The sequence below is a fragment of the Ursus arctos genome, unplaced genomic scaffold (genome assembly GCF_023065955.2).
Source record: "Ursus arctos isolate Adak ecotype North America unplaced genomic scaffold, UrsArc2.0 scaffold_3, whole genome shotgun sequence".
Classification (NCBI taxonomy): domain Eukaryota; kingdom Metazoa; phylum Chordata; class Mammalia; order Carnivora; family Ursidae; genus Ursus; species Ursus arctos.
Genome location: NW_026622985.1, coordinates 69,641,811 through 69,658,474, shown reverse-complemented (window position 1 = coordinate 69,658,474; position 16,664 = coordinate 69,641,811). Strand labels below are relative to the sequence as shown.

At 33.6% G+C, this 16,664-nt stretch overlaps 1 protein-coding gene across 2 annotated transcripts in view; it reads left to right on the top strand.

Moving 5' to 3' along the window:
- Positions 1-16,664, top strand: part of TFEC (transcription factor EC) — a 623,128-nt gene that overhangs the window by 506,209 nt on the left and 100,255 nt on the right. Inside the window, exon 1 of one of the 2 annotated variants that reach the window (XM_044387783.3) lies at positions 15,757-16,297. The exons of the other annotated variant lie outside the window; for it this stretch is intronic. Within the exon in view, the coding sequence (XP_044243718.1) occupies positions 16,271-16,297 (27 nt within the window). The 5' untranslated portion in view covers positions 15,757-16,270. Of the gene's footprint in view, positions 1-15,756; positions 16,298-16,664 lie in introns of those variants that run through there. 2 annotated transcript variants of the gene reach the window in all.

The following is a 16,664-nucleotide window of genomic DNA, read 5'->3' as shown; positions in this document are numbered from 1 at the left end:
AATTAAAAATTGGGCAAAAGATCTGAGCAGATACCTCACTAAGGAAGATATACAGATGTCAATTCAGTGTATGGAAAGATGTTCAATATCATATGTCAATAGGGAATTTCAAATTAAAACCAAAAAGAAATACTACTACACACATATCATAATGGCCACAATCTAAAGCACTAATAAAATGCCAAATGCTGGCAAGGATGTGAAGCAACATAAACTCTTATTTACTGCTGGTGGGAATGCAAAATGGGACAGTTCCTGGGGCAGACAGTTTGGTGTATTTTTACAAAACTGCACACGCTCTTTCTTTCTTTCAGATTTTCTACATAGAGGATCAAGTCATCTATGAACAAAGACAGTTTTATTTATTCCTTTCCAATGTGTATATTTTTATTACCTTTTTTTGTTGTTTGTTTTATTGCATTAGCTAGGACTTTCAGGAAGATGCTGGAAAGCATTGGTGAGAGTCAGTATCTTTGCTTTCTTCTTGATCTTAGTGAGAAAGCTTCATTTCTCACAATTAAGTATGATGTTGGATGTTGGATTTTTGTAGATGTTCTTTATCAAGCTGAGGAACTTCCCCTCTATTTCTAGTTTGCTGAGAGTTTTTATCATAAAGGGGTGTCGGATTTTGTTAAATGCTTTTTTGTATCTATTGATAGGATTATGTGATTTTTCTTCTTTAGCCTGTTGAGGTAATGGATTACATTAATTGATTTTTAAGTGTTGAGCTAGTCTTAATACCTGAATTAAATCCGGTTGGTCATGGTGTATAATTGTTTTTATACGTTACTGGAGTCAGTTTGCTAATACTTCAATTTGTTGAAAATTTTTGCATCTATGTTCATGAGAAATATTGGTGTGTGGTTTTCTTTCCTTGTAATGTCTTTGTCTGGGTAATGCTGACCTCATAGGATGAGTTAGGAAATATTCCCTCTGCTTCTGTCTTCTGGAAGATATTGTAGAGAATTGGGATCATTTCTTCCTTAAATATTTAGTAGAATTCACCAGTGAGTCCATCTGGGCCTAGTGCTTTTTGTTTTGGAAGTCTATCAATTATTGATTCAATTACTTTAATAGATATAAAGGTCTCTTCAGATTGTCTACTTCTTGTATGAGTTTTAGCAAATTGTGTCTTTCAAGAAATTGGTCCACTTAGTCTAGGTATCAAGGGTATAGAGTTGTTCATAATATGCTTTATTATCTTTTTAATGTCCATGGTATCTGTTGTAATGTCCCTCTTTCATTTCTGATATTGATAATTTGTTTCTTCTTTCTTTTTTTCTTAGTTCCACTAGAGGCTTGTTGATTTTATTGATATTTTCAAAGAACTAACTTTTGGCTTTGTTGATTTTCTATTAATTTCCTGTTTTCAATTTCATTGATTTCTGCTATAATTTTTATTATTTGTTTTCTTTTGCTTACTTTGGATTTAATTAGCTCTTCTTTTTCTAACTTTCTAATGTGGAAACTTCAATTATTGCTTTTAGACCTTTTTTCTTTTCTAATATATGCATTCAGTGCTACAAATATCCCTCTAAGTGCTGCTTTCACTGCATCTCACAAATTTTAAAAAGTTGTATGCTCATTTTCATTAGTTCGAAATATTTTAAAATTTCTCTTGAATTTTTTCTTTCACCCATGTGTTATTTGACCCCTGTATGTTGTTGACTCTCCAAATATTTTGAGATTTCATGCTATTATTGATTTCTAGTTTAAATTTGTGGTCTGAGAGCATACAGTGTATATTTGCTATTCTTTTACATTTATTAAGATGTGTTTTATGGCCTGGAATGTGATCTGTCTTGGTGAATGTTCCATGAAAGCTTGAGAAAAATGTGCATTCTGCTGTTGGATGAAACAGCCTATAGATGTCAGTTAATTAATGGTGTTGAATTCGAGTGTGTCCTTAGTGATTTTCTGCTTGCTGGATCTGTCCGTTTTTGGTTTTTTTTTTTTTTTTTTAAGATTTTATTTTATTTATTTGACAGAGACAGAGACAGCCAGCGAGAGAGGGAACACAAGCAGGGGGAGTAGGAGAGGAAGAAGCAGGCTCATAGCAGAGGAGCCTGATGTGGGGCTAGATCCCATAACGCCAGGATCACGCCCTGAGCCGAAGGCAGACGCTTAACCACTGTGCCACCCAGGCGCCCCAGGATCTGTCCGTTTTTGATATATGGGTGTTGAAGTCCCTAACTATAATAGTGGATTCATCTATTTCTCCTTGAAATTGTATCACTTTTTACTTTATGTATTCTATAGTTAGATGCATACATATTTAGAATTATTATGTCTTCTTGGAGAATTGACCTCTTTAACATTATGTAATGCCTCTCTTTATTCCTCATAACTTTCTTTGTTCATAGGTCCCCATGTCTGAAATTAATGTAGCTATTCCCACTTTCTATTGGTTAGTGTTAGTATGGTATATCTTATATTTTTCACCATTTACTTTTCATCCATATATTATATAATATATAAATATATGTATATAATTGTAACCTTTATATTTAAGGTGGGTTTCTTGTAAACAACATAAAATTGGGTCTTGTTTTTTGATCCACTGTGACAATCTCTGTCTTTCAATCGGTGCGTATAAACTATTGATGTTCAAAATAATTACTGATATGGTTGGATTAATATCTACCATATTTGTTAGTGTTTTCTCTTTGTCATCCTTGTTCTTTGTTTCTATCTTTGTCTTCCACTCTTCTTCTGCCTTTTGTGGTTTTCACTGAACATCTTGTGTGACTCCATTTTCTCTTCTTTCTTAGCATATCCATTATACTTTGAAAAACTTTTTAGTGTTTACCCTAGAGTTTACAATATACATTTACCACAAATCCAAGACCACTCTCAAATAACACTATATCACTTCATGGTAGGTCAAGTACCTTATAATAACAAAATAATCTTAATTTTCTCCTTCTTGTTCTTTGTATCATTGCTATCATCCATTTCATTTATACATAAGCACACACACACACACACACACACACACAAACAAGTATGCATAATCAAGTACATTGTTGCTATTATTATTTTGAATAGACTATTTTCGGTTAGATCAATTAAGAAAAAGAAAACTAAAAGCTTTTATTTTTACCATCAGCTATATCATTTTCCTTCTCTCTAAAGAACTTTTTTTTTAAGCGTTTATTTATTTGAGAGAGAGTGTACAAGCAGGGGGAAGGGGCAGAGAGAGAGGGAGAAGCAGACTCCCAGCTGAGCAGGAAGCCCAAGGGGCTTGATCCCAGGACATTGGGATAATGACTTGAGCCAAAGGCTGATGCTTAAATGACTGAGCAACCCAGGCATTCCAAGAACTTGTTTTAATAATCCTTTCAAGGCAGGTCTACTAGCAACAAATTCCCTTAATTTTTGCTTGTCTGAGAAAGTCTTTATTTCTCCTCACTTTTCAAGGGTCATTTTGCAGGGTTCTAGGTTGATGTTTGTTTGTTTTCCTCTCAACACTTAAAATATTTCATTACTCTCTTTTTGCTTGCATGTTTGCTTTTGCCCCTAGATAGATAAGGTTGTTTTTTTCCCCCCTCCCTCTGGCTCCTTTCAACATTTTTTCTTTATCTTGGATTTTTTTTAAAGTTTGAATATAATATGCCTAAATGTAATCCTTTAAGCATTTTTCCTGCTTGGTGTTCTCTAAGCTTCCTGTATCTATGGTTTGATGTCTGACATTAATTTGGGGAAATTTTCAGTTATTATTGCTTCAAAAAATTTTTTTTCTGTTCCTCTCTCTCTTCCTTCTTCTTCTTCTGATATTCCCATTATGTGTATGTTATACCTCATGTGGCTGTTCCACAGTTCTTGAATATTCTCTTCTCCTTTTTTCAGTCTTTTTTTTCTTTCTGTTTCAGCTTTGGAAGTTTCTATTGTCATATCGTTAAACGCAGAGTTTCTTTCCTCAATCACACCCAGTCTACCAATGAGCCTATCAAAAACATTCTTCGATACTATTATAGTGTTTTTGGTCTCTAGCATTTCTTTTTAATTCTATTTTAGAGTTCCATCTCTCTGCTTATATTAGCCATCTATTCTTGCATGTTGTATACTTTTTCTACTAAAGCCCTTAGCATGTCAATCATAGGTTACATATTTTTAAAATTCCTGGTCTTATAGTTTCAATGTCCCTGCTATATCTGACTCTGGTCTTATGCTTCAATCTCCTCAAACTATGTTTTATTGCCTTTTAGTACGACTTGTAATCTTTTTGTTGAAAAGTGGACATTATGTATTGGATGAAAAAATCTGCTATAAATAGGCCTTGGTAATATAGTGGTTAATTATAGGGGGAAGGGAAACATTCTATAAGTCCTGGTCTTTTGGTGAGCCCATGCTTCTAGACTGTGAACATCACACCTTCTCAATTCCCACTTCCACATACCTTAAGTGGGACAAGATGTCTGAGTGGGGCTGACATTGGGTATTTCCTTCTTCCAGGTAGGTTAAGATCTGGTAGTTTCTCCTGAGGGAAGGTCTTGTTAAGAAAAACAGTGCTTTGGTATATTTTGAAATGGTTATTTTCCCCTACCTTTTGTCAGAAATAGAGGGGAATTTTTCTCTGATTATTCATTGTGAGAACCTGGTAGAGCTCCTGGAGATAAAACTGATAAAAGTGGGAGGTCTCATATGTCTGGGTATTTCTAGATCTGTTAAATTTTAGTCTTGTCCTCACTGGGCCTCCAGCAATTTGTCATTACAGCTTAGGTTTTCCTACCGTGCTACTGGTTCTCAAGAAGTTTTCTGCTTCTGTATTTCTACTTGGGTAAGTTTGATTCTCTATACCTGCTTCTCTGTCCCTCCAGTTTGGGAGGGGGCAATGGTTTGCTCTGTGACCTCACTACTCTGACAGATCTAAGAAGAGTTGTTGATTTTTCAGTTTGTTCAGTTTTTATTTTGGGTGTAGGGTGGAGTGGCTACTTTTAAGTTCCTTACATTTTGGACCAGAAACCAGAAGTCACACACTTACTTTTGTTTTATTTTTGTAGTTGGTATAGTAGAATGAGTGAAATGTTTTCCATTTTCACTAAAACAGCAACACTTCACAGAGAAAATAGGTTTTAAGGTGAGCTAAGGCAACAAAGTTTTGAAAATTCAGTGGTTTTATGGCCAAATATTAGACTGCATTTTAAAAAGGTCAAACTCTAAAAGGAATATTAAGTAACCAACTCTGTATTATAAATTCTGTAAATCTTGGATACCATTTTAATGATATCTTTGCAAGTGGGTATTACACCTGTTAATTAAAGTTGAAAAAATAACCAACATCCTCATTATTAGTATCTATAAGTAGCAATTCATCTGCTGGGTATCTCAGGCATATATATTTAAAGCACAATGTGCTACATAAAATCAGTGATAGTCAGTTTAATTAGCATCTGATGGGAGTTAGCAATTTAACTTCAATTTACAGCATAAAGGTTAGGTGTGGTGAGCTCATTCTATAATCCTGGTGCTATTATAATAATGAACAGTAAATTGACCACAGAATAAAAAAATAAGAGTAGAGGAAAATCATCCACAAGTTTGGTAATCTGTAAAGGTACTATATCCCAATAAAAAATGTACTCTAATTTTTAATTTTTAAATACATTTGTCATTACATGGTAGTGCTTATGGGAGGCTAAAACCTGAAGTCTAGTCTAGACCTAGACATAATGAGAAAAAGTAATCACATTAACAGCAGTTGGTCTTACCCATCTGACTTCAAACCAGTTCTGATTTTTATAAAACTTTTCAGGTTACCAGATGCTGGGGGCAAATTCTTTGTAGTGTTTATGATTTCACACTCAGGAATCAAGATTATTTATGTCCTTTTCTACCTTCTTAATGTATTTAAAACTATCTCATATATTATTTTGTTGGTTTTCAACCTGTCTCAGTGGTTTCTATATTTGTCCGTATGCTTTTAAATTATTCTTGTGGTGTTTGTTTTCATAAACTCATCTGACTTTTATAATAAAGTCTATCAATTTGTACAGCCTGGGGAAAAATGGAAAATGAAACAAAACAAAAGCAAAACACTGTGTAAAAAAAGTTTGCAAACTGCCTTTGAAAAGTTGGTAACTCAGGAAGACAAAAAAAAGTGAACAAAACCAAATTTCTGATAATTGACTTTTTCTGGCTGGGGTTATATCTATACAAACTTTTAAAGCTTGTATTTCCTCTAAGGTATGACACCTATGAATATATTTTCCTAACAATCCGCTTAGATCTTTTTTCACTATGAGGGCATCAGAAATCAATGAACTCACTCATATAGTTGGAAAAGAAGCAGGGATATTTCTACAAAGGCAAGAGATTATTTTAGCCATAAATAGATGAGACAAAAAGCCTATGGTCCATGAAGTTACACAGAGAATATGCATTTGGTAACAGCATAATGACAGAGCAATAAAATTAAGCAAAAAAAAAAAAAAAAAAAAAAAAGAAAGAAAGAAAAAAAGAAGAAAAACAAAAGTAAATCCACTCTAAAACCACCTTAACAAGGTAAGTCATTTATTATACTGTAAATTAGGTAAATTTAATCTTCATAATTGAAAACCTCAATTCTGCATTTTTAATTTTTTTTTCCTAAAACACTTTCTGCCCATCTTGTTCCTTTGTTCCTTTATAATCTCTCTTCCTTACATGTATGTCCCTGGGAAATTTTCTTTTGCTTTAAAACACAAAAGTGATGGCCTTTTCTATGCACTGTAGCTGTAGATTTTTCTTTTACTTTCCATTTTTCAAACATATAATTCTATAGACGACACAGCAGAGTTCATGTGTCTTACCATGGTTTCATGGATGTCACGTCTTGCCTCTTACTAGGAAACCTTCCCTTGAGGACAAGGCCCAAGACTACTGCTTTCTTTGAAACTTCAAAGTATTCAGTCTGCTGATGTGTTAACTCAATAGGTACTCAGTAAATGTTAATTGGTTGAATATAGGAGCCAATGAAAGGAATGCAAATTATTTTACATTTGTTAAGAATGGTTTAAATCTATTCTTAAGACTGGTTCAAATTGCTGTAAGGGCATTCGTTGGAGTTGTTTATTAATTTAACTTGTTTTTGTTGTTGTTGTTGTTGTAGAGCTTAAAGACATTGGTTAGTTTTCTGGTAATGATCATATTCACTTCTGTAGTATAATTCTTGGACACAGGATTAGAGATCCAATCTGGCAATTACTCACTGACTCCTGAGGTGACTTACATTTTCTACATAAAAAAAAAGGGGGGGGTAAGAGAGTAGTAGTGACAATCTTATTTATTTGGTAGAGATTGTCCAACTTAAACAAACTAATTCAATTTATTAATGTGGTGAGTCTTTCCTTTAGCCATAGCCCTGATTTTAAGTCCGTGAGATGAATACTACCAAGGAAGAATGTATATTGAGTAAAACTTTAATTTATACATACACATATCAATCTTTCTTTTTAAACTTTGGGTTTTAAAACTTTACCATATGGGAAAAAATCTTTAGTTGAAAAATAAAATGCTAAAATATCTGATTATGCTTATTTTGCCTCAGGTAACATATTTATTTTAGAATTGATAGAATACATGAAAGATGTATTTGCCAAGATTTTTGTCTATTTAAATCTGCAGTTCCAAGGCAGCGTTTTAATCCTATTAAAGCTAATTGAATGGATTCTGCAGGCTTTGTCAGTTAGGTGAAGTTCAAGTTGTAACTACTATTAAGGAAAGAAAAATATAAGAACCAAACAGTAATGTCTAACTTCTGCCATTTATTCTTTCCTCTTGAACCTTAGGGCAATGTGAAAGAATACTTTCTGTTAACAGGGCAATTCATTGGAGACATTGGGGTGAGATGTGATCTCTGAAAGGACAATTAGTAGGTAAAAAAAAAGGCCCCTGTGTTTGGAAGTTTAAATTATGTCTTTATGGGGGATCCAGTAGCTCTACTAGAGATAAAGTTCTGACTGTTTCTTTCCATTAAAACACCACTTTCCAGAGCAAACACTGTCAATGTAAAAATTTGCTCCAGGCTAAAGTTGGCATCAAGATTCTAGCCTAGGAGCTATTTTGTTTTAGAAATTTATTTGGGCCAGTTTAGCTTAATGGTTAAGGGGATGAATATATGTGTCCAATTGCTTTTTTTGTTTTTTTTAATGTAGTTATAAAATTCTTTTTTCAATCGTATTTGTAACTGGACAATTTTTTCTTTATACAACTAAAACAGACACGTTTATAAAAAGAGCAGTTTGGAACTTAGCACATTTTCAACTTTGGATGATTTTGTAAATTGGGTTAAGTGATTATAGTTCCTGTTTATTATTATTTCAAAATTTCATGTTGAAAATGTTTCTCCGTTTAGAATGCAACTTAATTTTGATATCCATTGAAAGCCAAAAATCTTTATTTATGTAGGGTCTTGAATCTGTGTTCTTATTCTGCCATAGAAAGATTTTATAAATAAAGAATGATGTTTTTTAATGATAGTGAAATTATAAATGTTTATGAATTGCTTATATTAAAAATTTCCTATTTGTGATGACCTAACTGAGGGAAAAACAAATGGAGGAAAATACAATCTTAATTTTTTATGTGAAAGACAGGGCCAATAACTTATTTCGCCATTTACATGGTATTTCCTTTTATTTAGGATCTTACATTATTTAATAAGTTTTTCAATAATTAAAAGTTTTATGTAGTCTAACCATGAGATTTCAGGAAAGCGATCATTCTTGATGCCAGTTTAGATTTCCAGAACAGCTTCTCCAAACTTTTAACATTGCATGATTCTATTGGTAAAACATTTTTGAGCACCTGCTAATTATGTATGTCTATTACATTTAGAAATTTATACTCATGATATTACTAATACATTTTCTAGACAAAAAATAGTTTTATCTTTGGGAAACTAAAATAATTATAAAAGTCTAGTATTTCCTACTTTCACCCCAGGGGTGAGACCTTACTGTGGAGACCAGTATCCTACATATCAGCTGCCAGTCTGTGTTGATGGTTTGACACAACTGGGAAAAGTCATGCTGGACTTCTGCTGTTAGGGAACTCGTCCCAAACTTTGACACCCTAGGCCTCTGGATAGAAGAGAAATTCCAGGGATACTGGCTAGGACAGAGCTTACCCTCTTTGTTTTAAAATCAGCTTCTTCATATTTTCCTATTTGTGTGCATTTTTCTTCCATAGTTAATGGTTGACATCTACCTGTTCTCAAGGCCCAACTTCAATGATCCCTCTTCAGAGATGCTTCTCTTAGTCTCTTCCACCTCAGTGGGAATTAGTATCTCTTCTTCTAAATCATTATTCAAATTTAACTTTAAGAGTAGCTGTAGCTGGGGCGCCTGGGTGGCACAGTCGTTAAGCGTCTGCCTTCGGCTCAGGGCGTGATCCTGGCGTTCCGGGATCGGGATCAAGCCCCACATCAGGCTCCTCCACTGGAAGCCTGCTTCTTCCTCTCCCACTCCCCCTGCTTGTGTTCCCTCTCTCGCTGGCTGTTTCTCTCTGTCAAATTAATAAATAAAATCTTTTTTTAAAAAAAAAGAGTAGCTGTAGCTGCCTTTATCAGAGTTTAAAAATATATATTTATATTTTTTAATGCACTTATTTATGTTTTTTTAGCCTATAAGGCTAATAATGTATTTTTATCATTGTATCCCCATCAGTGTCAGTGGCTGTGATTTGTGCATGATGGTCATTCAGTAAACGATTTTGTCTAACCTCTTGTTCAGGCCACTATAAAACTTTTTAAATGGTCTCCTTGCTTAAGGGTCAACCCCTTCCCATCATTTTGCATATTCTAACACATTACATTCCTGAAGCGGAGCTCCACTTGTTTCATTCTTTCACTAAAAAGCTTTCATTGGCTACTTTTCCAATTAAATGTATACTCTTCATCTTTGTATTCAAAGCCTTAAATAATCTGGCCCATTTCCACTTTTTCTATGTTAATTATTTACTACTTTTTTACCATATTTTCAAGTCCAGGCATTATGCTTACTATTCATAAAATATGTTCCAAGCTTCTTGTGATAAATACTGTGGAGTAATTATATGTCACAGGGTAGGTATTGTTTCCACTTACGATAGATTTAAGCAAATACATGCCAAAGTCATAATGAAATATTGATCCAGTGATAATGCACTGTGGTGAATTTATAGTTGGCTGAATATTTATACATGAAGAGATTTTTTAAAAAATATACAATGTTCTATTACGTTCATGTGTATAACATATTGATTCAACTATTCTATACATTGCTCAGTGCTCACCATGATAAGTGTAGTCACCATACCGTGTTATTATATTATTGACTGTATTTCCTATGCTGTACTTTTCATCTCTGTGACTTATTTGTTTTGTAACTGGAATTTTGCTCCTTTTAATCCCCTTTACCTATTTCATCCATCCCCTTACTCATCTCCCCACTAGCAATCACCAGTTCTCTGTATTTAAGAGTCTGTTTGTTTGTTTTGTTTTTTAGATTCCACATATAAGTATATATGAAGAGATTAATAATAGAAGAGAGTAAACAACTTTTTCAAATTTGTACAATCATCAGGTGCAAGAACTGAGACTTGGACTAAAGATTATGTCCAAAGTCCTTGTACTTAATTAATAAATTTCCCTCTCTATGTATCCTGTTTTGTCCCTCTTTTTCCACCCCCATCTCTGTCTGTTTCCGTGTATGTATGTGTATAATATTTATATAAATATATACTTCACTATATATGTAGTTTATATATAATATATGTATACATTATATATACATATATGTGTGTGTCTATTATTAGTATCTTCAGTGATGATGTTAAATGTATTTGTATTTCAGTTATCTGGAACAATTGTCTAAGATGAAATGTAGCAAATATAAATGTTAAGCTCTTCATTTGTATTTGAAAAATCAACACTGTAAGTACAAAATTGTGTAGACATAGTTTAGCATTAGCTTATGTGAAAAAGGAAGGGTTTTAGTTGACCACAAAAAATAATGACCAAGGGGGCGCCTGGGTGGCACAGCGGTTGAGCGTCTGCCTTCGGCTCAGGGCATGATCCCGGTGTTCTGGGATCGAGCCCCACATCAGGCTCCTCTGCTATGAGCCTGCTTCTTCCTCTCCCACTCCCCCTGCTTGTTTCCCTCTCTCGCTGGCTGTCTCTATCTCTGTCGAATAAATAAAATCAAATCTTTAAAAAAAAAATAATGACCAAGATTTATGGAGACCTTCCTATGTCATAGGGACTTTTCTTAGATTTTCATATATATTTACTCGATATTTATAGTAACCACAAAAGGTGGATACTATTCTTGTTTCCATTTTATATATAAAGAAACTGAGGAACACAGATGTTCATCATCCTGCCACATTCTTTGGTTTTCCAATTATTTCACAAATATTTAGCTGACATCTACCACGTGCTCAGTTTTGGAGATGAGTAAGGCAGTTCCTGTTGAAAGAGAGCTGGCAGTCTAATTGGAAACATGGAGGGGAAAAACAGACAGAATTACAATATGCTATGAAAAGTTCCATAATGGGTCAGCACACATTTCTACAGCTACACTAAGGGTGGAGGTGGGGGTGGTTAAGCCAATCTTTGGGAATGTTAGCGAAAGCTCCCCAAAGAAAGTTATTCCTAGGTTAAGATCTGATGAATGAGAAATAGGTAGCCTGGATCAGTAAGGGGCCAGGAAATAGTGGTCCAAGCACAGGCAACAGCAGGTGCAAGAACTCTGAAATGTCAGACATGGTGAAGAACTTGACAACAAAGTCATACAAAGAAGGATAAAGAAATATGTTACATATTTATCTCAGAAATTGAATTTAAGGGAATTGTGATATCAAGTGTTTTCTGAAGGATTGTTATATGGAGAAAATAATCTTAGTCCACATTATTCCAGAAGGAAGAATGACTTACAGAAATTAACATGTAGGAGTTAAAATGTGGTGATTTACAGTTTAAGATAAAAAATAAGCACTTAATCTACTAGATTGATCCAACAGCAGAATGGGCTTGAAATTTCTGTTACTGGAGGCATTTAATTATAGGTTGAAAGATCTTTTCTCATGAATATTGAAGGGCTTTTTTTTTTCATTGAGAAGGAAGTTAAATTGTTCTCAAAGATACTTTCTACCTCATTTACCCCTGAAATCATAACTAGATTTTATTTTATTTATTATTAATTTTTTTAAAGATTTTATTTATTTGACAGAGATAGAGACAGCCAGCAAGAGAGGGAACACAATCAGGGGGAGTGGGAGAGGAAGAAGCAGGCTCACAGTGGAGGAGCCTGATGTGGGGCTCGATCCCATAACGCTGGGATCACGCCCTGAGCCGAAGGCAGACGCTTAACCACTGTGCCACCCAGGTGCCCCCATAACTAGATTTTAAAGAGAGATGTTAAGAAAAGATGAACAATGGAATATAGCATTCCAATTTGCTGACTACAGAATTTGTAGAAAAGGAGATATATTTGATAATATTTGAAGTTCAGTTTGTGAGCAATCTTAATAGTTATTTAGTCAACACCCTATGTACTTTGGAAAAATAATAAAGAAATATAAAATGTCGGTCTTTTATTATATACATTTTCAGTTTGTATATGGAAAGTAGGATAGATCTATCCTAGTCAATATGTCTTAGTATCCTAGACATTCTATTTTGGTAGGTTACATATTTTGGCAGGCCCAGGTATTAAATACAGCAATTTTTATTTTTTGATTTTCACCTGAAACACTTTCTTAAAAGAGAAATAATTTTGTTGAATCTATGAAGTAGTGTAGTAAAATATTTAACACCATTTTAAATATTGTTTATCCAAAATAAATATATTTTAAGCAGAGTTTCTTTGGAATAAAATTCTGGACCCAAGGTTGTGAATTGGTGGCATCTAGGCTTAGTGGGAAGTTTTTAACATTGGCTGAAATATCTTTTCTTCCTTGACCTCTTACTGAAGTGGGTCATGTACCAAAGAGTTTTGCCATAAAATTTCCAGTAATGGTCCAAATAGTGGCAGATGAAGCCAGTGAGTTAATGAATTTACCAAAGGAAAATAGCTCACTTATTACTGTTGCTGCTCTAAGGATGTCACTTCACTACTTTTGGCAGATTCATTTGGCATCTGGCAGATTCAGAACTATCTCACCTATAGATCCAGAAGGGAATATATTGGAAGAATAATCTTGTGAGACATGAGGAAACAACTGTGGGAGCAGAAATTATATAATTTTATAATTTCCATTCCATTTTAGTGCAAGCAGTTTACTAGTAGCACCAATAGGGGAGGGAAGTTTAAAATCATGACCTGGCAGAACATTCTACTTTCTCTCTTTCCTGTTAAATGCCAAGTAACCATTCTTCTAGGATCTCATTCCTAAAAGTAAGATCAGCTTTCTCAAAGTATGGATATTGTCACTTTGCATTTGGTGGGAACAAACAATTCATTGGGAGAAATGCAGTGTCTTATAGCATTACCATTTGGGAAACAGTGGGGGAAGGTAATGGTAAAGAAATATTCAAGATTCTAAAAAATGAGTACAAGAACAATTGAATGGTAATTTGGAATTGGCTCTTTTCTAATTCCCTGGTCCTTAATACGGTATCATTATTTTAGGAAAGTGCCCATTATCTGATAACCAGAAATAGAGACAGATAAATATTTAGTTTGAAAAAACTGGGCTGGGGGGATGAAGGGGATTGTAATAGAGCAAATAAATCGTTTGAATTCTGGGGTAGGGGCTAACTTCAATTCAGAGCACCCCTTTTTAAATATGGAACTTTGAGTTAAGAGAGGAAAATCATTAGAATCAAACTACTTTTTAAAACTATCATTTACCTTTAATTTTTATTAAGGAAAATAGCTTAATATCTTACTAAATCATGTGTGAAAGAAGTTAAATTTAAAAGAGAATCGTTGGCATTCTAAAAATGAGGAATAGTCAAGCTACAGGCTCTGAAAGATGTATTTTTGCAGATGTTATGTAAGAGTCAATTAATTCATAGAACTATTTTTGCCACCCGAATGTTAATGTTAGAGCATCTTATGAAAGAGAGGTTAAAAGGATACATTTAATAACTTTGGAATCATGGTTGGTTATTTTTGTGTTAGCTTTATCAAAAGGTCAATCTGGAAAGTTCTGTCATCGATAACACTGTGAATGAACTAACCAAATACATTTAATACATAGCTTCAGCTAAAGGTGATATCTATGTAACTTTGAATGAATGATTGGTCTAACCTCACTGGAGTTAATAATTTCATTTTAACTTCACCTTGGGCTTATTTTATTCTTGTGACATTTAATGAAATCTATAAACAAACTTCTAAAAAATCTTATTCAACAATTACATACTTTGGACTTTGGAACATATTTTTATTTAAACCAAGAAGTTATTGGCCTGTTCTTTTGACATAATTACTTTGTGGAGCATGGCATTCTATCATCTGCTAATGGAAATTAACAAATGCAATCCATGTGGTCAAACTAGTTCTATAAATTAGACTTTTAAGTAAAGTTTTATCAGTAAAGCAAAAAACCCTCTCTACCACAGAAGTAATTAGAAGATTTATGACATTTCTACTTAAAAAAGGATCCCCTGTTTTACTGCTTAGTTTAAAAACTCTTTTATTCTTCTCAGCAGTACAAAAATCAACCACATTATATGCATTATTCCTTGAATAAAACATAACTTCTTGTCACAATCTAAAACACCCTGTGTGATCTGATTGTTACCTCTCTTCCTAATCTAGTTCTAAGCCATTCTTTTCTTTCTCCTTATACTACAAATTGGCCTTAAGTTAGTTCCTCAAATTCTACAAGCTTACTTCTGATGAGGAACTTTTGCATATGCTCTTCCTTCTCCTACTCTTTGAATGCCTGCCTCCTTTTTATTCTTTAAGTTAATGGTCCTCTTTGTTAATGAGTCTCCTCCTTCTACTTAGCCTCTGTTAATTAGTATTTATAATAGTGTTTATCCGTTGATCTTTTGACAACACCATTAGTGGAAACTTCCGTGAGGGCAGAGACCCTGTATGACTAATTCACCCTTTATCCACAGCAGCCAGAAAATGCTTGTTATTTAGTAGCTGCTCAATAATTACTAATCAATGAAAACACAATTGCAATACTTGAAAAGAAATCAAGTACTTAATTATTGCAAAGCTCTGATATAGGTGCTTTCAAACAATTGTCAGATAATTATTAAAACTGAAATATATTGAAAGCCATGGATTCTTGGAGATTTTGAAAAATATAAAGTATGAGGCATGATATACCTTATACATCCCAGGAAGCACTGTAAGGCATGATTATTTTTGGAATTATATTTCAGAATTATAACAATAGTCAAAAATGGAAAATTTCCATTAAGTCTGTAGATTTACCAGTTGATTCCATTAAATATCCTGATACTTTTGAAGTACTACTTAGGTCATATATTATGGAAACCTCACAAACATGCCATAATAAAAACTGAATCTTCTCATTTCAGATCTTGGCTGACAAATGGGCAGAAAAGTCATTTTAAAATGGGTTCTGACTCAGAAAGGTAGAAGAACAATTTAATATTACTAAATGTTCAGCAATTAGTTAAAATAATTTTATTTGTTATAAGTAATATTGTGTTTATGGCATAATTAATACAGAAGAAAATTTAACTGTACCATTATTAGAAGTTTAGGAAAGATTCTATCATGAAGTAGAGTTTTAATCACATCTTGAAGTTGTGTTGGTTTATTTTGTAGGCAACCCAGTGAAAATATTTTAGGCAAAACTTGAAAAGATGCTGGAAGGACAAGCAAAAATGCCACGAATTGGGTTAATTGGCATAATACAAGGTGGCTGGGCACAGTTGGGGAAAGTGTCAGAGTAGGGAGAATCCCTACCAAGAAAGACGGTTTGTGCAATTAGCTCTCTGAACTTTAACCCTTCGAGAATAATTAATGAGTAACAGAGGGGATCAAGACAAAGACACAAAGTGATATGGTGGGTGCTAGCAAGTAATACATCAAAGAATGTTCGTAATTGGCCCTGTGGCTTTCATTCTTTGCCCTATTTCTTTCAATTCATTGACTCAAAATAATGGGTTCAGGTTCATTATCAACAGGTTTTTAGCTGTAAAACTACAACATTACAACAAAGCTTGGATTGTGGCAGTGTTGATGGCCAAGTAAGAAGTTGTAGTTGGTAACCACTCCTTGCAGAGGGAAAATAACAGATTCTTTCTGAATGGATCAACAGCATTTACACACATACTCAGAATCTTGAAAGCCTTATATTTTTCAACACTACAATGCTGGAATATGGTTGGTGTGGGCAGGTATGTATATTTCCATTTGAATGATGTATATAAGCTGTGGTGAAAGGTTTATATTCCCTGTATTATTTTAAATGAAACTAAATTATTGGCATATGACACATAAAGATACTAAGGATTTTGTCTCTCCAAGCATGTAACTGTAGATTCTTTCTTATATTTTTGAAATATATAGTAGGCAGAAGTTTTGATTCCTTTTATTTACCTTAGATCATAATGAGGGAAAAAATGGAAAGTTACCCAAGAAATTCCTAAAACAAGTGTTCTGAATTCTTCTAATTTAGTAAGCCAAATTTATTTCATATACAGATATGTTTTAATAACAACTTATATTTTTGTGCACAAGACATGCAAGTATTTTTAAGATTTA